At 38.3% G+C, this 19776-nt stretch overlaps 4 protein-coding genes across 5 annotated transcripts; 1 reads left to right on the forward strand and 3 right to left on the reverse strand.

The window, feature by feature from the left end:
* Positions 1–323: 323 nt before the first annotated feature.
* GL218_09306 (Phosducin-like protein) lies at positions 324–1260 on the reverse strand (the record flags this gene model as incomplete). Its single annotated transcript, XM_033586140.1, has 2 exons — positions 324–572; positions 631–1260. 2 exons carry the CDS (start codon positions 1258–1260, stop codon positions 324–326), a joined length of 879 nt encoding a protein of 292 aa, XP_033439743.1.
* Positions 1261–6044: 4784 nt separating this feature from the next.
* On the reverse strand, positions 6045–7392 carry GL218_09307 (Guanine nucleotide-binding protein subunit beta; the record flags this gene model as incomplete). Its single annotated transcript, XM_033586141.1, has 5 exons — positions 6045–6065; positions 6122–6241; positions 6296–6385; positions 6440–7158; positions 7263–7392. The coding sequence occupies 5 exons, from the start codon at positions 7390–7392 to the stop codon at positions 6045–6047; spliced, it is 1080 nt and encodes a 359-aa protein (XP_033439744.1).
* A 7104-nt stretch (positions 7393–14496) lies between these two features.
* Positions 14497–15727, forward strand: GL218_09308 (Adenosine deaminase-like protein A; the record flags this gene model as incomplete). The annotated part of the gene is made up of 4 exons (XM_033586142.1): positions 14497–14544; positions 14609–14748; positions 14825–15494; positions 15560–15727. 4 exons carry the CDS (start codon positions 14497–14499, stop codon positions 15725–15727), a joined length of 1026 nt encoding a protein of 341 aa, XP_033439736.1.
* Positions 15728–15944: 217 nt separating this feature from the next.
* Positions 15945–18389, reverse strand: GL218_09309 (Acetoacetyl-CoA synthetase; the record flags this gene model as incomplete). Of its 2 annotated transcripts, none has more annotated exons than XM_033586144.1 (5): positions 15945–16059; positions 16127–17043; positions 17200–17398; positions 17451–18034; positions 18171–18389. In XM_033586144.1, 5 exons carry the CDS (start codon positions 18387–18389, stop codon positions 15945–15947), a joined length of 2034 nt encoding a protein of 677 aa, XP_033439762.1. The 2 variants fall into 2 exon arrangements, with proteins under 2 accessions (XP_033439762.1, XP_033439761.1); XM_033586143.1 differs by having other exon boundaries at positions 18216–18323.
* Between the last annotated feature and the right edge of the window lie 1387 nt (positions 18390–19776).

Here is a 19776-nt window from a genome sequence, read left to right on the forward strand (position 1 = left end):
AAACGCTTCGCAAATCCTTATAAGTGCGAGCCGACCGTTGTCCTGTAGAACTAGCTCGGCGTAACTAGCCGGACGGGCCGATGGCTAAATGGAGTTGTGATGCATCCAGATGTAGAAGATTCGGGGGCCACCAAATTTAACTCGTTCATGAATGTGTCGCGAAGTAATGCAACATTCATATTGACGAACGGTAACCCTATCGTATTATCCTCTCTAACGTGCCATATATTGGTTCGAGTAGGTCGAACACTGACTAGAGATCGCGCTCTCATAAGTGAAGTAGCAACGCCAGCGTATGCTTTCAGGAGTTGACCCACGAAGCCTTATATGATGCTATGCTTCTTGAAAATCCTCTTTAACGAGTCACTATCAAAGTCCTCATCGTCAGGGATCATGTCGATAATGCCCGTCAGGTTGGCAAACAGGTCGCCTTGGTTCCGGTATGCAAGGACTGTGGGTACGGCGGCATTGTCAAATTCTATGTCTTCGTAGTGGACCTTGACAAAATGTATTTCGGGATGAGAAGTGACTAGTGATCGTAGTGCTGACTCAATGAGACCTGATACTTGACACTGTTTATCTTGATTAGTACACACTCGTATAAGTAGCTGTAGGGAGGAAATGGCTAACCTCGTGATCGTAAACGAATACTACCACAACAGTATCTCTTCCCACCCTCTCGATAGCATCCAAGTATCCTAGTGCGTCGACACTATCAAAGCGACCGAACATTCTCAGGCTTGGGCTTGTTCTTCGGGTGCGAATGCCATTTGTAGCCTCCTTCTCGAGCTCCTGTCTCCGCGTCTCCCGCCATTGTTGTAGAAAGCTATCCTCGTCTTCATCATCTTCGCTGTCACCGCTATGTGAGCCAGTGGAACGAGCCCCTTCTCCCTTTCCAAATACTGATTGGCGAGCAGCACGAACTCTGCTTCGCCACTTGTTCTGACGGGCTTGTTCATAGGCACGGGCATCGGCAATGACGCCCTTCACACCAGTACTATGGCCCGAATTGAAGCTTGCCGGTGGCAGCTTTACATCGCCTGTTAAACTAGGGGCGCGCATGGCAGCTTCTATCTGTGCGTTGCGATAACGGTCTTCTTCGTCTTCGTCTTCGTCAGAATTCTCGCCCTCTCTCCGAGCGTCGTCACGATCTTCAGGGTGTACACGTGAGCCGTGATCGGTGTTCTTTTCGAGGAAATCTTGAAATTCTTCCTGGGCAGGAGTAGGATTATTGTTTACGTTTGCGGATGTAGAGGTCATGATGGGCGAGTAAAAGACGAGAGGAGGGGGTGGGAGGATTGATATATGTGATAGGTCTTGGTCGGTATGGGCGAGACCACGAGGTAAGACAAGGAAGATTCAAATAGACAAGGAAGCCTGTCCTGGGGGAGGGATGTGGATGGTGTGGATGTCGTAGGGTTTTGGTGGGAGGAAAGAAGAAAATAGGACAGGATAGGCTGATGTACACCGCAACGATCCAACTTTTCTAAAAGAAGGGATGAGCGAGGGTTAGTAACGTTGGCAAGGTTGGCAGGGTTGGCAGGGTTGTTAAAGTTAAGGTCTTGCATGGAATGCAAGGACTAAAAAAAAGGAATGCTTCTGGAACAATGCCTAAAATCGACTAATAGGAAGGAAGAATAGGAAGAACCAAAAGAAAGGAGTTACGGAGGAAGGACTGCGGCATGCGTCAGAATGTTTCAGACGCCACAAAATAAAGCCTATTAGGTCTAGCCTCTATGTAATCGAGCAGCACGCTATGTTAGAGAATATGTATGGCTATGTTTTTAGGTTCCACTAACCATGCAACTTTGTTTATAACTAACTAACTAGCGTCGAATGGTCTAGTTCATCTTTTTTTTTTTTTTTCGCAATATGTCTTATACCAACTGCCAAGGTAGATATTTAGTTACTTGAGTATTGAATATGCTCAATAACGATTAAACGACCGATTATATACCTACTAATCGTTCCCATTATTACTACGAACATGTGGAAGGAAGGCGTGGCGAAATGAAGAGGACAATTGCACCGCCGAGCCGTACACGTATACACGTCCGCCGGATTGGGATGCGGCGTTGCGTGGTGTCAATACGATGCTTAGACAAGGATTAAAACGTGGAAAAAAAGGGAACATGGGGTTAGTTGGAACCATCGATACATTGTCAGGTTTTTTTTTTTCTTTTTCTTTTTTTTTCTTGCAAACTACCTTGTCTCTAACACCATACCAATAGTTCTACCTACTAAATATTCCCTTGCTTATAACATATAGCATTGTTTGATATGATGAATACTACATTATACGGTTTGCTAATCAAACATGGTGCGGAGAATAAGAAAGTTGCTACGTGATGCGAGATAATGATGACGATATGGGTGTTGATCCGAAGAGCAATAGTTCGTATTTACTTTTGATGGACCTTCCAACAGTATTGTGTCTAGTGTTAGGTACCTATGTAAATGCAAAAACGAGCTGGGGAATGCCAGCCATCTACGTCATATTGTTATTGTCCGCGAAGGGACGCTATTCTAAGTTCGATCCGTTCTAATAATAAAACGTCCGTTGCGACTTGCAAGCGATGAACCATCTAATCTTCTAATCCGAGAAAATATCGAGAGAACGGTTATTACATAAAGCGCAGAGTAAGGAACACCATTTCCTGTATGGCAAGACGCAAATATCCAACGTAGTACCAAAGTGCAAATAGCCTAATGAGAAAAGTTGAAAATTTGTTACAAAGTTATGAAATACTACGAAAGTGAACCCCTAACGGCATGTTCTACCTATCATCTGATATCTAAGCGAATAAGGTGAGGAGGATCATATTCAAGGCTCCGATTTCATTGCCATTGTTCTAAAGTCCGATAAACTCATTGTTGACGGAATATTTCTAGAACTTCGATATCTGTTAGATGGGAGGCATTAGGTTAGTTGACAAAGACTAAGTTACTAGTTCAGGGGCGATAGCAAAATGGAACCGGGGTATAAGTGGAAAAGGGGGCTGCCTTGCCTAAAAATAACTCCAATCTTGTTCATGTCGGCTATGCCGACGCCGTCTTATAGCTTGTCCAAAACTAGCAGTACGACCTTTATAGTTAACTCACTACCGTCCACGCCGAGGACAACTGTTCATCTTAACAGGACAATGCGTCATGCACGACATTTACGACGTCGTACTATGCTAAGTTGGGGCTGCCTTGAGGAGCTTCTGTCATCCGCAGATCTTGCTAATAGATAACCGAGATCTGAATCTATGGCTCTATGTGCGGATTGGAGTCTGGAGAAGGTTCGAGACCCTCTTTGTCCATTGGTATGTTGAATATCTCAACTTACTAGCGTCTTGGTGGTCCGGTCAAGGTTCTAAGCCGACCCCAGCAGACTAATATAGGCATATATATATTTGTTATAAATTACTATTTCTTACCACAGGTGTAGCTGTAGCCACGACGCGATATCGCTATTTCTCTTAAAATGATAATTAGCGACAGGGCAATCCTATTTACGGTGTAAAACTTCCCACTGGTTCGAATGTAGAGGGGCCTTCCTCACGTAGTAATAAGTGCCGGTCCTTAACTGAATTTTTATTGGCCAGAAGGTTCGTCTGAAGTTGGTTGGTATTCCAGGAGGTACATATCATCAGGTAACTCGTATGTCCCTAGAATTGAACTCAACGTGGATATAGACATGTTAAATATTTCGACTAACTAGGTAAATATATGGACGACGTGCCACGACGTTCGACTGCGTAACCGAGGTGTGTATGCTTGTTACCTTAATAAAGCTCTAGTTCATCTATAAGTTCCTAATATAGTATGGCATTTGATATAAACCTATTGCTTTCCAATAATTTATATCTAATTCTCAGTATGGTGGATTTCCCGCTTGTCACGAGGTGGATCTATAAGGCGTGGATATAACTTTGTTGTTCCACGAGGAACCTTTGTACTGTTTTCAAGATGGTATTTCGTAAGTATTTCTATAGTCTTGATTTGTAGATATCAGTGCAGTGTATACCTATTTCTCGCCGGCACTTGAGGACATAAGCGATCTAGATTATCTCATAATTACGAACGTCTCCCTTTAGTATACTGTATTGCTTAGGATACGGGCGAGGGGCAAGTACTTATACAACCATGCTGGAGCACAATGAGCTACGAACCTACCTAAAGTAGCCGAGACAAAATCACCAATCAATATAAGAGCTCTTTATTTTAGGCATCTCAGCGGACCAAGGTTCCGGCAGTGTCATCTATGAGGCCAAGGCAGCATCAGGTATGCTGCTTGGCCTATCATCCTCTCTTATTAGGTACAAGGCTTTGCTAGGCTCCTATATGTCGGTCATAAATCACTAAGAAAGCGTTTAGAGCAAATAAGTCATAAATCGTACTGACAGAAAAAAAGACATTAGTTCCTAGAGGATGTAAGAGACAAGCTGGTGACAAGCGTATTGTGTTATCAGTATCTATTTTCCCTATACCCCAGATCACACCCCGGATTCATATACACCTAGGACTAGCCACAGGAGTCTTAAAGCTCAACCTTGCAAATACATAATGATAGATGACGATACCTAAGTGACGTAGTTTTAAGATAAAGGACACCCTTCTAACTACATCACCTCTCTGTCAGTTATGTCGTCACCAGTTAACATCTGTTTCGGAAAATAACCTACAAAATATACGAGGTAATAGTGCTCGACTCGGAGATAACAAGCGCGACCAAATGCCCAAATGACGAGCCATAACAGTCATTTTATTAAATTGCAAACCCTCTCTGAATATCGGCGGCATTAAGACGACTGCCAATCAGCGCAGACGAGTAACGTATAAGCTCCTAGTTGATAGAGACATGGGCTGTATCTACGTAATATTAGATGGCCCTTAAACAAGCAGAGTCTCATTAGACCATAACCTCTAATCACTATCGACACATATACTATAAATTGTTTACCTGATATAACATCTACCTTAGGACCAATCCGGTATCCAGTTGCGTGAAGGAGCTATCCGAAGAAACATATCACCAAGTAATAGGATAGCATGATAACTTTGGACACCAAATTAGTTTGGATGATTTCAGCGTTCAGTATGACATGACTATGGTACAGACAGTAAGGGAAGAGCCGGTACAATGCCGGATGCGAATGTGTTCATCTTGCCCCTACTTCATTCAGCTGCACCTAGCCGACTCGATTTCCCTGGTACTGAGGAAGGATACGCCGATAAGAGACGACCTCTAAGAAACACCCGCAAGATGACCAGCCACCACGAAAAACCCAAACACTGCACATCCTCCCCCTTCCACTGGACTTAGTAAATAGGTCACCACACTCAAGTGATTTTTCCTTTTATCCACAGAAGAAAAAAATACCAATCAATACCTCCCCTCCATCTACTATAGTGATATCAGGGGCGGGAAAAGGCAATAAACAGGAATCAAGTAGACGCGCAAGAATTGTTTTTGTTTCCGGGTGAAAGCCTTTTTTTCATATCAACATGCCTCCATAAAGGGGGAGAAGACTGTATCCGTGTATCGAGTCGCCGAAATTTTCGAACTGAATCATAAGGGAAGCAAAGCCCAAAGGTTCAAGAAGAAGCCCAATCACCATACCGCATCTTCGTCTTGTAAATCGAGGTGTCCGGTGCCTAGCTTCGAAGAATAGAGGTCGAACCGAGCGTTGTAAATTATTACCAATCAAGTCCGAGGCGGTATATTAGCAGACTAGCTGACATATGCGAATTGGGTAGAGAAATATGATATTATGGAGGTATCTAAAAGTGAACAGGGCCGGGAACTATACACTCCCTTGGCCCCTCGGTCGGCAGCGGCGAACAGTAGTCCGGTGGGAATCGAGTACAACACAGGCCAGTAAGGAAAATAGTTGCTGGAAAAGGCTGTCGTGACTTCGTCCTGATAGCATCGAACCTGAACGATTCGTCATGCATGACAGGTTGAAATTAGTTCAAAATATTCGTCTTAAAAAGGGAGAGCGACAGCTACGCGAGTAATCCACGTAACAATGCTTCATCTCGACATAGATCTCCATCTAGTATGCCCAGATTTTGAGCTGTTGAGTGTTAGCGTATTCCGAGCCCGCTCAAAATGCAGGTGACAAAAACTTACCACAGAGTCCCAAGAGCCGGTGCACAGGCTGATACCGTCGTTGCTAACGCCCAGACAGCTGACACGGTTCTCGTGACCTACGAGAGATCCGACCTTCTCTCCTCTGGTGACATCCCATACCTAAAAACCGTTAGCCAATATAGCTTAATTGTAGTGGAATAGATAAATATATACCTTGCATTCGAAGTCATCATATCCAGCGAACAGTAGGCGACCAGAAACAGAAGTGGCGACAGACGTGATACCACATAGAATGGATTCAGACTATTATAATATTAGCATTCGTTAGGTCAGAGTTATCTCGCCTCAGCCACTTACCCCGTAGAGATTGAGTTCCCTATCTGCTCGAATATCAAACAGTCTGCACGTCGCGTCGTCGGATCCTGTTACAAATGAATGGCCATCTGGGAAGAATTGGATGGCATTGATATCAGACTCGTGACCAGCGAATGTCTGCACGGCCTTGCCGGCACGGATATCCCATAGCTTCGCGAATGCGTCGCAAGCGCCGGATATGAAAGTGTTTTGATTCGTAGGGTTTAGACTAATGCTCATGACATCGCCTAGATGGTCGGCAAATTCCATAACCTTTGTTCCGGTCTCGATATCCCACTTCATGCAAGTCATGTCACCAGACGAAGTAAGGATGCTCCGGTCGTTAATGAATCGGCAGCAAGATAGATAACCAGCATGACCAGATAGCTCACGAGCTACGCGTGTCGGTCCATCTCGGTTCTGGTTGAGATTATAGATGGAGCAGATGTTATCGAGACCACCGCAGGCAACGTAATTGCCGCTCGGTGCGTAAGCGCAGGTCATAACCCATGATGACCGTAAGGGGATGGCGTGGACTTTGTTCGTCGTATACGCATCCCAAATGATTAACTTGCCATCTTGTGAAGCTGATACTAGATGTCTTCGGTCGGTCGACCAGTGCATGGCGTATATCTTCGCCAAGTGTCCCTTTAGTGTCCTCTTTGTCTTCATTAATTGATTTCGGGGAATTGCTTCGTGAGATTGCTGTGCCACGGCGCGGACTAAAAACGACGGACATAAGTGTTAGAATGATGCGCATCAAATTTATTGCAACGCGTTTGCAAAGCTGGAGATGATTGTCAATTGATGGACAAGAATAACTCACGAGTAGTATCGGCTAATTCATCCTTCTTTCGCTTGATCCTATCCTTCAAGTTCTCAGCCTCGCGTCGCGCCTGCTGAATGCGCGCCTGCATGGCCTCGGGCGACACATCGTTCGGACGTTGCGAGTCCATAGCGGCCGGCAATGGATGTGTGTCAAGGAGAGAGGACCAAGGAGCAGCGAGAGAATTTGATGGACGGTGATGGACGACGGGTGTCGTCAAGCGGTGTGGATAGAGTTGATTTGGAGATCGCGAATAGCGTAGAGGACACCGAAGGGGGTAAAAAAGAGAGAAAAGGTGTGAGGTTGGAAATCAACTCGGGGTAAGGGTGAGGAGGGAAGACAAGCTCCAGGGGGGTCCTTGTCGAAATGCTCTGACCAGTATTAAAAGGGTTAAAAATCAAAATAAAATAAAGCTCCGGCTAGGCCACACTCGGAGATGTAGTAGAAGAGATTGACTTAATTGTCAGGGCGAAAGAATGAGAAAAGTGTGGAGAGGACAGGATTTCAGCGTGCTAAAAGGAAGTCAAGTCAAATGGATTTAGTTGCGTAAGTTGTAAGATAGTAAAAAAAAAAAAAGACACTGGCCTTCAGATTTGGAGATCGAGAAAAAAAATTATAATAATCAAGGCAAGACAGGAAAAGACTAGAAGGAAGGCAGCGTCTAGCAATCTGGAAGGAGTAACAAGTGCTGTAGGCTGTAGGCTGTAGGAGTAGGAGCAGGAACAGGAGGTAATGAAGGTAAGGTAAGCTACCTAAGTTAAGTCTAAGTACCCGGAGATAGCGCATGTACATGCATCAAAATATATGGGGACCTAGGTGTACTTATTTGTATGTATGCTGGTACTGCAATTCTAATTCCTCCTTGTCATTCTTGCTATTCTCCCGCCTATTCCAGGGTATGCATATGTATATTTGGCATGGTTAGGTACATTAAGTAGCATTCATTTGCGTACCCGTTTATGTACCGTTCTATGTACAAACTAATGCAGATCGCACCGCCCGAACAAACATTGATATTTAAAGTAGATTACCCACATAGCATATGTACCTTAACCTATGTACATAGTGGAAAGACCATGTACAATGTCTCCTTTCATTTACATCAATATTTACATACTGCTGAATAGGTAATAGTACCTAATGTCCACTACGACCTTCTGTTGTCTTGGTCTCACTAGACGGTAATAACAGTGATTGCAAAGGAGGGAAAAACCATTCTAGCATAAATATATATTTATATATATATATACGTAGGTAGTGTTCGATGTGATAAGCAACGTGCAACCACAAAATACCGAGCAATGTAGTGAGTGTAGGTATGTAAGATTCAGAAATGCATGGTACGGACAGTTTAAATAATTTCAATAACTCTAAAGACACAGTATAAATCGATTAAAAAAACAGCATATCCACTTTCACGTAAGATAGCCAGATATGCACCCATTTACCTAATTTGTATTAAGATTAACATTGCACCTTAATAAAAATATAATTTTACTTAATCGTATTTTATTTAATTAAATTTATTACTTATATTTAAATAAATAAAAATAAATAAAAATAAATAAAAATAAATAAAAAATATTAATTTTTTATAATTAAATCTAATATATTTAAAAGTTTATATAATTAATTAAGATAATACAAAAGCCAAAATTATTAATTTAATTAATTATATTAATTTTGCCATTAATTTTACTGTTTTGTAAACCGTTAAAAAAGTATAATAAATATTTGTTATTATTAAATTACAAGTTGTTAAAATTATTAAAAAAGCTTCGAAGATTATTATTAATAACCTTATAAACCTTATAAGTTATAAAGGTTAAATATAATACTAAACTTTACTAACGTTAAAACTAACAATAAAAGTATTATATATTATTATATATATTACTATTATTAAAACGGTTATATTACCAAAGTTATTATTTATTAACTTATCGTATTTAATTAATTTTATTAATTTTAAATTAACGTAATTAAATTGGTAATAATAATCCTTTATTAGTTAGCCTTTATTTTACGTTTTTACCGGCGTTAGGTAAATTTTACACTCAAAACTAAAACTTTATCATATAACAATATTTAACAGCTATTATAATTAACTTACCTTAAAAATTAATTATAAAACCTTAAGGTTATATTAAATTTATATTTTTTAAAGTTAATATAAACAATTTTATTTAAATTTTATTATAACGTTTTAAAAGGTAAGTTTTTAAAATATACCTTTTATCGTTTATAACTTTAAAATAATTTAAAGTTTTAAATTTTTAAATTCTTTACCTTCTCTTCGGTTAAATTTAAAGCTTTATTTAAATAAAACTATTAATAACAACCAATATTAATTATTTTAAAAACTTAAAACTTAATTAAATTTTAACAATTTTTATTAATATATAATAAGTTAAAAAATATATATTTATAAGGTAAATTTTATTATTTTATAAATAAACCTTTACAAATTAATTAAAAGGTACCGTTATTACGCCAAACTATATAATCTTTATATGTTAATTTATATTGTTTTTACATTTGTTTTAAAGTTTTAAAAGATATGTAATATAAAATATTACAAAATATCTTTACTTTACGATATTTAAAAAAGTTTTGAAATTTAGCTATTTTAAAACTTAATTTGTAAATAGTCTTATAGTTTACATAAATATTATATATTAAGGTATATAAAATTTTAAGGTTACAATATTAATATTAAATATAACGTTTTAAGTATTTATATATTACTTTAAATTAATTAATAATAATAATTTTGTAATTATGTATTTATAATATAATAAATTAACAATATTAATTACGCCAAAATAAATAATATTAAATTAAATAATTAATAAACGTTATACAAAAAATTAATTAATAAAAAAAGGTTTTAAAAAATATAAATATTTTAAAAAAAAAAATATAAAATTTATAAAAATAATTAAAAAGTAAGTTTATACGTTTTATTACTTTTTTAATTTAGGAATTAATAGGTTAATAAAAAACTTTATTTTAACGTATAAACTTTATAATTAGTTAACTTTATTAAAAATATTGTAAAATTTTTTAATATTAAAAAAAAAAAAATATCATTTACATATTTAACGTTAAAATTTCTTTTTTAATAAAATTTACATAATTTAAAATATTTTTTTTATATTTACGTAAATAATAGCTTTTTAAGCTTTTATAAATTTTTTTTAAATATTAAGCCATTTTTTTATATTAAAAGCCTTTTATTAAAGTTGTAAAAAAAAGGTTTTAACCTTAATATTACCGATATTTTCGTCGGTTTTTAAGTTATTTTTAACCTTTTTAAAGTTTTTATTACTTTTATTACTTTCGTTATCTTCGTTACTAATAAACTTTTTATATAAAGAAAAATTTAAGTTAAGTTAATTATTGTTTAAGGTTATTTTATTATTAATAGTATATTTTTTGTTAATTTTAAACAATAAATCATTTATTATTACTATTAATTAAATCCATTTTTTAATAATATAATAGGTAATATTTTTTATAATATACCATACATATAATTGTTATAATAACAATATAAATGTTAGGTTTACAACCTTTTTAAACACCTTTAAAAAATTATTTAATATTATAATAAGTTCCTAAATCTTGTACTATATTTGTAACCTATTTAAATACCTTAATTGCCATGTAAAATTAACTTTAACCTTGTTTAAAACAAGGTTAAAAACAATATAAAAATTAGTATATAATAAAGTAATACCAATAATATTTAATAATAACATATTAAATTAATTAATTTATATTATATATAAATTAATATAAAGTATAAAATAAAATTATTAAGTAAAATTATTAATATTATTTTATACATATTATTAAATAATAAAATTTTAAAGTTATATTATTATATATTAATATATCATTTAAAAGTTTAAAATAAACAAATTACCCTTTTAATTATTAAATTTATATCGATTTTATAGTTAATATTATAAGTCTTTTTATATCGTTATAGTTTTTTTATTAATAATTAAATATTTATAAACTCCTTTTATATTTATTATTAAAATTATTATTTAATATTTTAAATATTGTAAAATATAATTATAATATTTTAAATATAAATCCTTATATATAATTTATCGTTATTAATATTTAAATTGAAAAGGTTGTTAAAGTTAATTTTAAATCTTAATTTTATATAAAGCTTTAAATTGTTAAATTTTAAATTATTACCTAATAAGTAATAGGTAATTTGGTTACTAATTAAAAAACCTATCTTTAATAATTTTAAAATAGTTATTTTAAAATTATATCGTTCCTTTTAAAATTGTTAATATTTAATGTTAATAGCCTTAACATTTAAATTGTAATTATAAAAGGCGTTTTTAATAATAATAAACCAAACATTTAACCTTTTATTATACGATATCGTAGTTTTATAAAAACATTTACATTTACTTAAAAATCGTTAACGTTCATTATTATCACGGTAATTTTTAACCCCCAACCGGTTATAAATATATTAATAATAATAAAAAAAGTTTTTTTTATTATATTAACCACTTTTATCTTTTATTTTTATATTTTTAAATATAAATATAATAAATTTTTATTAATATATAATATTACAAAAAACTTTATTAATATTCTTATATAATTTAAAAAATAATTTTAAATCATATTAAAATAATAGCTTTTTTTTTCTCGAAACTTTTCTCGAAGTTTATTTCGAAGTTTTTTTTAAGTCGGGAATTAAAGATTTAATAAAAGAATTTGATTAATTTAAAGTTAAAAAAGTTAAATCGATAATATTAATTTTAAACTTTATACAATAAAATAAGGTTTTAATTAATAATGTAATTATAGTAAGTTTTATAAAAGTTATTAACTTTAATTAAATAAATAATATATTTATTTATTTTATTTATTTATTATTATTTTAAAAAGTTATAATAATTTTAAAATAAATACATATTATTTTAAATAATTTTAAAATATAATTAAATAAAATTATATTTTTATTAAAATATAATATTAGTTTTAATATAAATTAAATAAATAAGTACATATTTGGTTATTTTACGTGAAAGTAAATGTGTTATTTCTTTAGTCGATCTATACTATATCTTTAGAATTACTGAAATAATTTGTAGTATCAATCTGCCAGTGAAGTCCCAGGCCGCGCTGCAATTAGCTAAAAGGGGGAATGATAAGACTGACTAATAAGGGATTCTATTCGCTACGACAAGTAATTACGCCGCATGTGTGTGTGTAAGTAAGCGCTCGGGCTTCGGTACTTTGATACTTTTTTTTACCCTTTTACCTTTTTCGCTTGCGGTAACAGTCAGTTTATGTACCTACCTAATGTATGTAAAAGCCGACATTTATGATATGTACTTATGATATGTATTTTTATTTAATAGGCCGACCATATTTTAATTCTCCCATGTTTTATTATCGCTTCTAAATTGAAGCCTTTTTTCTGTTTAACTACATTTTCTATCACTTGAACAACTCATCTAGGACGTATGCATGCATCATCGGATAATATATATGCATCTTATGCATCTTAGAAAGAAGAATGATTTAGAAACCTGGTCTGGGGAGATTTGGATTGCGTCTCCCGAATAGATCTTATACCAATGCTTACCATGCTCGCGTTTTCACCAATCCAACAGTTTAAGTCCAGTTTATTTTTATTACATTTACATAACATCATACGTCTTATATTTCTCTTTATGCTTACAACTTCGCTAACCTAGCATAGTAGAGTTAGATAAGGAGAAAAAACCGGTATGGGTTCGGTTTTCCAGATGAGAGCATCGTTCCCCGACTTATTAAATTAGTCTCCTCGCGTCCAATTCTACACTCGCGGCACAGCAGACGAGCCAAGAGCCAACCATCGTTTAATATACCTGTCGAATGATTCTTACAGATCAGTTGTAGTTTTCTCCCGTACGACGGTCAAGAATATGTAATTGTCTAGTGACCCTAAGACCTCAAGACTAATGTAAACCAGGTATTGTATGCTTTCGTTAGTTATCATATAACTATACTAGGACCCATGCTCCATGTTCCATGCTGTATACCTACACTAGATCTACTACAACACGATTAATAAGATACAGTATCCTTACCCAAAGAGCTTAGCTGCGAAAAGTCTCCGCTGCTACGGGAACAAGAAATCATATACATGCTCATTACGGTCCTTCAATACGGATAATACTACTAGAATCGTCCCTGGTCAATGCCCTAGCTGCGTTAGCCTCAACGGTCTCGTTAATGAGATATTCTCGATCCTCGCCTATGCAAGGTACTATATAGTAGCTGGACTCAAAGACGTCGGGTCCGATAATGGACCCTCTTCACCCCAGCTTCCTAACCCTCATTGTAACTCAGTCTAGGTACTATGTACCAGTTTCTCACCAACACAAAAAAAAAAAACCGAAGATATTCCAAGATGCTTAGTATAGGAGGACTAGGATTAACTCGGTTATTTGTTCCGATCACGTACAAATGTCTAAATATGCAGTGCTTATTTGAGCAACAAGAGGAGGAAAAACGCCCGAGGCAAAGACTGAACAAGATTTAGTTGATAGTGACACTAATTCGTCAAACATTTACGCATCTCGACGAACTCCGGCCTTGCTTTTAATAAGGCCGTTGAACGGATCGCTTACTACGGAAACGTACATATCGTGATGGATCGGAAGGATCTAATACCTATGCAGAACCTATGCAGAACCTATGCAGATAGAACTTCTAGAAGGGTTACTCGGTAGGAATCTGACAAGCCTCAAGGAGACAGTTTGCTAGACACTGTGTGGCATCGGACATTACCTGTTATTGATAAGTTATTGTGTGCTAGTTATGTAGGTTCAAATGTAGGATACCTAACTACGATATCATTTACCGAGGTTTATTCAATTTTACGATCCATTTAGATTTAGATTTATCTTTTCAGTAAAAGAACATTGAAGATAATACGAATAACTAATGAATAATATTATGGAGTTGATTGAGTGTAAATAATATAGTTATCCTTGATTACATAGATAATAATCTATTATATTCTACAGACAGACGTTTTAACTATAAGTCTTCTCTACTAACTAACTTAGGTACCTAGGTAGCTAGATCTCCTGTGAGAAGCGAGAGGCCTTAGCAGCACGCTTTAATTAAAGAATTTGATAGACCGAGTATGATGAACATCAATTCAACACCTCAAGAAACTGTCCTAACCAGAATCATGGAACGAGAACTGAACTTGGACTTTAAGTCCATGCCCAAGATTGAGGTAAATTATGTCGACACTTAAATACACGTAATTACTACATTAACATCCCTTCTATAAACAATAGCTCCATGCCCACTTAACAGGCAGTATAAGCCGGCAATGTCTGCACGAGATCTGGGAAGTAAAAAAAGCAATTGGGGGAACCGACCTAGAAGACCCTCTAGTCGTGATGCCGCTAGGTAGACACGACTACGATCTCACAACGTAAGAAGCATCCTGCCCTAATGAAGGATGACATGTTGGCCCGGGATAATAATAAGAGCTGAGGCCATCTCCCTAGCTTCTTCCCCCTCTTCTCCTCTTACATCTACAACCTAATTGATGACGCCCCATCCCTCGTGCACTCTACCAAATCCGTTGTGCGCGACTTCGCCGCTGACGGAGTGGCGTACCTTGAGCTAAGGACGACACCGCGCGCGATGACGGCCGCGGGCCTGGATAAGGCGGGCTATGTAGCGGCAGTGCTGCAGGCGATCACGCAGGAAGAAGCGCAGACGCAGACGCTCCACGCGCGTCTTATCCTGTCCATCGACCGGCGCAACACCCTCGCTGAAGCGTACGAAGTCATCTCTCTCGCGAAGCAATTCCGGGGCCAAGGCGTCGTAGGAATTGACCTCTGCGGCGACCCTACGAAGGGGAATGTAGCGCTATTCACGCCCGCGATAAAAGAGGCACAGGCCGCGGGACTAAAAGTAACGATCCATTTCGCGGAGGCGGAAGCTAGTGCCAGTTTAAACGAGCTGAGAACGATAATGAGCTGGATGCCGGACCGGCTAGGCCACGTAATCCACGTGCCGGAGGAGGTCAAGAGGCAGATAGCGGCGCTGCCGGGGATTGGGCTGGAGCTGTGTCTTAGCTGTAATGTTCACGCTAAGATGATTGTTGGAAGTTTCGAGGCGCATCATTTCGGGGAGTGGTGGCGGGTTGATGGACCGGTTGTTGTGCCTTGTGTAAGTTGACGTGTGAATTGGAAGACTGCTTGTGTATTGGACTGGGCTGACTAGATTCTGATTAGACTGATGATGTGGGAGTTTTTGGAAGTCCGCTGTCGAATGAATGGAGGCTTATACAGGAGCACTTTAGACTACAGCGAGAGGAAATATTGGGTTTGGCAAGGAAGGGCATTGATGTCATCTTTGGGGACGATGATGAGAAGGCGAGGTTAAGGGAGATCATGTGGTGAAGACAAATATCCGGATATATTATGTAGGGCAATGGTTAACACGAAGAAGTGAAGCGACGACGAGTATATCATGTTCACATTTTACCGTTCCCTTTTCGTTACCTAGAATCCTAAGGCCATATCCCTAATTTTCCATCTAGTCTTAAATCCAGATCTAAAGTCAATCAAGTGACGCTATTCTTCCCTATTCGTGAACACTATTGTGCTCTATATTGTCTCATTTATGTGTCGCCGCCCATTCTCTGAACCAAACCAAAGATTCGGGATTCGCTACACTGGTATTCGTCTTGATGTCTATTCCGGAAAGAATTTGTTTGACTGCAACCTCGATTCTAGTAAGATGTTAGCTATAATTCAAACTTGTATCATGGAAACAAATGAAGCGCAACAAACGCGTACTTCTTCCCGTTCAGTGTCTTTGGAACTCCTGCTCTACATTCCTCGATTACAGCAGGAATATGCCGTGGACTCAATTCCTTTCGAATTATATCTCTGATCTTCTCTTGTAGGTCAGGAGTAAACTTATTCCCCTCGGCCATGACGACGAACAAGCAGACAGTTTCGTCGCGGTCCGTCTCTCGCCTCCGACCAACACACACCGCATCCTCTATCTCAGCCCCGAAGAATTTTGTCAATAAGTTGTAGATCTCGGCGCTACCGAATCTTACACCGCCAGGCTTGAGGACGCCATCGCTACGCCCTAGCATGACAATACCGCCTGTCTTGGCGTTCATCCGTAGAAAGTCACCATGATGCCATATGCCATCGAAGCGCTCAAAGTAACTAGCACGGTACTTGGCATCACCACCCGGTCCCCAGAATGTCAGAGGTTGAGAGGGAAACGGCTTTGTGCATACCAGCTCTCCGTTTCCGTCGGGCATCGGGGCACCGCTAATAGAGTCTACTACGTCAATGGCCATGCCAAGCGCCGCGCATTGAATTTCGCCTACGTGGACTGGAAGCAGCGGGCACGGGAGACCGAAGCAAGAAATGATGTCAGTGCCCCCGGTAATGGATGCTAAATTGACGTGGGCAGGAAATGCCTTATATACGAAAGAGAAAGTTGATGGCGGTAAGGGTGCGGCTGTTGAGTAGATGGCTTGTAGAGAAGAGAGGTCGAGGGATTGGATTGGATAAACCGAGTTGGTCTCAAGCGCTGTAAGGTATGCGGCGGAGGTACCAAAATGAGTTGCCCGTAGAGAGGAGAGGAGTTGGGGTAGAGAGAGGTAGCCATGCGGTTTGAAGGGCGATCCGGAGTACAGAATAAGGGTCGTGCCGCACGAAAGAGCTGATATGCTCCAATGCCACATCATCCACTATAGGAACAACAGTTAACAATCATTTCTAGTGATGAGTTTAAGGGGCCCGGGAATATATAGGAGAAATGGCCTTTTGCTCAACTCGATAGGGGCAATATCAGCTCCCGAGACAAGTCTAAAAGGGGTAATTAAAAAAAAATTGATACTACGTACAGATGTAGTAGTATAGTAGAGCAACCTCGAAGCCGAATTCAGCGAGGAATGAAGATATAGCTCTTTCTTATGTTGAATCAGCGTGCCCAATGCCGAGTGGACTATGGCCTTTGGCAAACCCGTAGTACCACTAGAAAATAAGACATAGAGGGGATGTGACGGTGGGAGTTGTTCGAATTTTAGGGGATCATCACCGCCGCTAGATGGTATTAATGTTAACAGTATTAGCTAATGTATTCTTAGGAGAGTACCTCTTCAAAAAGCTTTCATATTCTCTGGCCATTACCCCCTTCGAGCCCAGCCCTTCCAAATCTAGGCTGAAGTCTTGGACGTTATTTATAACGATGACAAGTTCTAAACCCCTGGACGTGAGTTCGTCGACTACTTGTGATATCTTGTCCGTACCAGACCACGGCTTGCCGTTGTACACTGACCCATTATCCGCGAACAAGACCTTGGGTTCAAGCTGGACTAACCTATCCAGGACGGCACTTACTCCGTTATCCGGGCTTATTCCCGTCCACACGGCTCCGATGGAGGCTGTAGATAGCATCGCTACGAGAGCCTGATGGTGGTTCGACACGAATCCAGCGACAACATCCTTGGGTTTCAAGCCAGCAGCCCTCAACGAATTAGAGCACTGCCGTACTGCTTCTCGTAATTCAGCCCATGTCGTCGACACGAGCTGTTCTTCGACTTCAGTAACCGTGATGACTGCAGTAGAGGACTCATCAATATCCGCCTTCTCAGGGTACAGGAGGTTCTCTGCGAAGTTTAACAGTGCACCGGAGAAGAAATCCGGCCTGGGGAACATGTATGCATTGTCCGGTAAAACCTATCAAGTGATAAGTTAAGCATTGTGCCAATTTGATAGATAGGGGTACCGTATCTCAAGTTATCTAACCCTCGGGGACTTAGGAGTATAGTTATAAAATGTTCAAGAAAGATTTTGATAGTGACAAGACACATACACATGAGTAAGGCCTAGATGCCTTTATGCCACAGAAGTGCCATACTTCCTCCCAGAACTCCGAGATATTCTCGACGGACCATTTATGTAAGGTGGGATAGTCTTTGATTTCGACGTTATATTTACCCCTTACGTGTTCTAGAAACTTGTACATTTCGGTTGAGGTAGGATTTGGGTGCCGCCATAACTCGGCTGGCTTAGATATGGCATCGACAGTCATCGTGAATATACGGAACCTTGTATTCTTAATACGCGTAGAAAGCTGACTTGAAGAATTAAGAATTATGAAGGTACCTGTGAGAGGTATAATATTTAGATATCACGGAGTTGGTCTGTTGAGCTTACGATTGGCTGAGGATGCCAATTACATAAATACCTTAGGTACCTAACCTAAGTACATGTAATTTGGCCTTGAACTTATAAATGAAAGCCACAAGTCTAATACTTCATTTTTTTAAGTTAGTTAAACCATATTGGAAGTTAGGTACAAAGTCTGATGCTAATAATTGTGGCTGGTGAATGTGGTGGACTAGGTACCTTAGGTCCACTAGTACTAGGTATTGTTAGAAACTGTTGAGTTCTACCTATGTCGATCTTTTGTAACCGCTTAGGTTATGAATAAGCATTTTCAAGTCTTTTCCTCCTTTGATCTAACTAGTGGAGAAAATACTGTAGTTCGCGCTACGGGAGATGGTACATTAGTATACTGCAATACGTATGTATGTGAGGTGTCGGTATGCACATGTACGCTTGCGGTATATCGGCTTGTGATTGGTTATTCTCTCGATCCTCAATGTCTTATCGGGAATAAAGTTCAATTTAAGCGCGTTACCGGGATCATCTGTGCGACCTTCTAATCCTTTAGGATGCCACCTTCGCATGCACAGCTTTGCTTGAATCGCATTGGTTGGTTTGGTTGGTTTGGTTTAACCCTGGAGGTTCTATCATTTTATATTTATTTACATATTAAAGTGTACCTAATGTACGTACTTCTTAACTTGTCTGTCTCATAATAGCGATCATAGCGAACCCCGCCTTGTTGTATCGTATTTATTTCGCGTACATTAGGTATATAAATGATATAGGGATTTAATCTCGATCGCGATATGTAGACACTGATTTAAAGAATTCCCTGTATGTAACGCGCATAATGCAATTTTGTGTAGTAATGACGGATGGATCCTTCATGTACCGGCCGAGCCCGGCCATCATGACTGCTCCGCTTGCTCCGTAATATGGTCATAAAACCCAATTGAAGCCCTGCCAAGCTGATAATGGCGTGGTCCAAAATGAAAATGCGGCTAGGGGGTAATTTCGCGACTGGCACCATTCCGATTGCATCGTAATGCGTGTGATCACTTTGTAGTAAATAGCAAAAAAAGAAAAAATAAAGTTGCTTCTACTACTAAAAAGCTTACCGACTCTTCAGAACTTCTTAAAAGTTGAAGATGGTGCCCAACATGATTCAAGAACATGAATTCGATGATAAATGGGGTTTGCCGAGGCATTTATTTTGTTATACTAGCAATTGATGTTAGCTGAGCAGCTGTCATTTGGCAAACTCCCTTTGGTTAGGTTAAATCCTAGGAGCAGACGCGGAACTTGCA

This window comes from Daldinia childiae (genome assembly GCF_008694065.1).
Source record: "Daldinia childiae strain JS-1345 chromosome Unknown Scaffold18, whole genome shotgun sequence".
NCBI lineage: Eukaryota > Fungi > Ascomycota > Sordariomycetes > Xylariales > Hypoxylaceae > Daldinia > Daldinia childiae.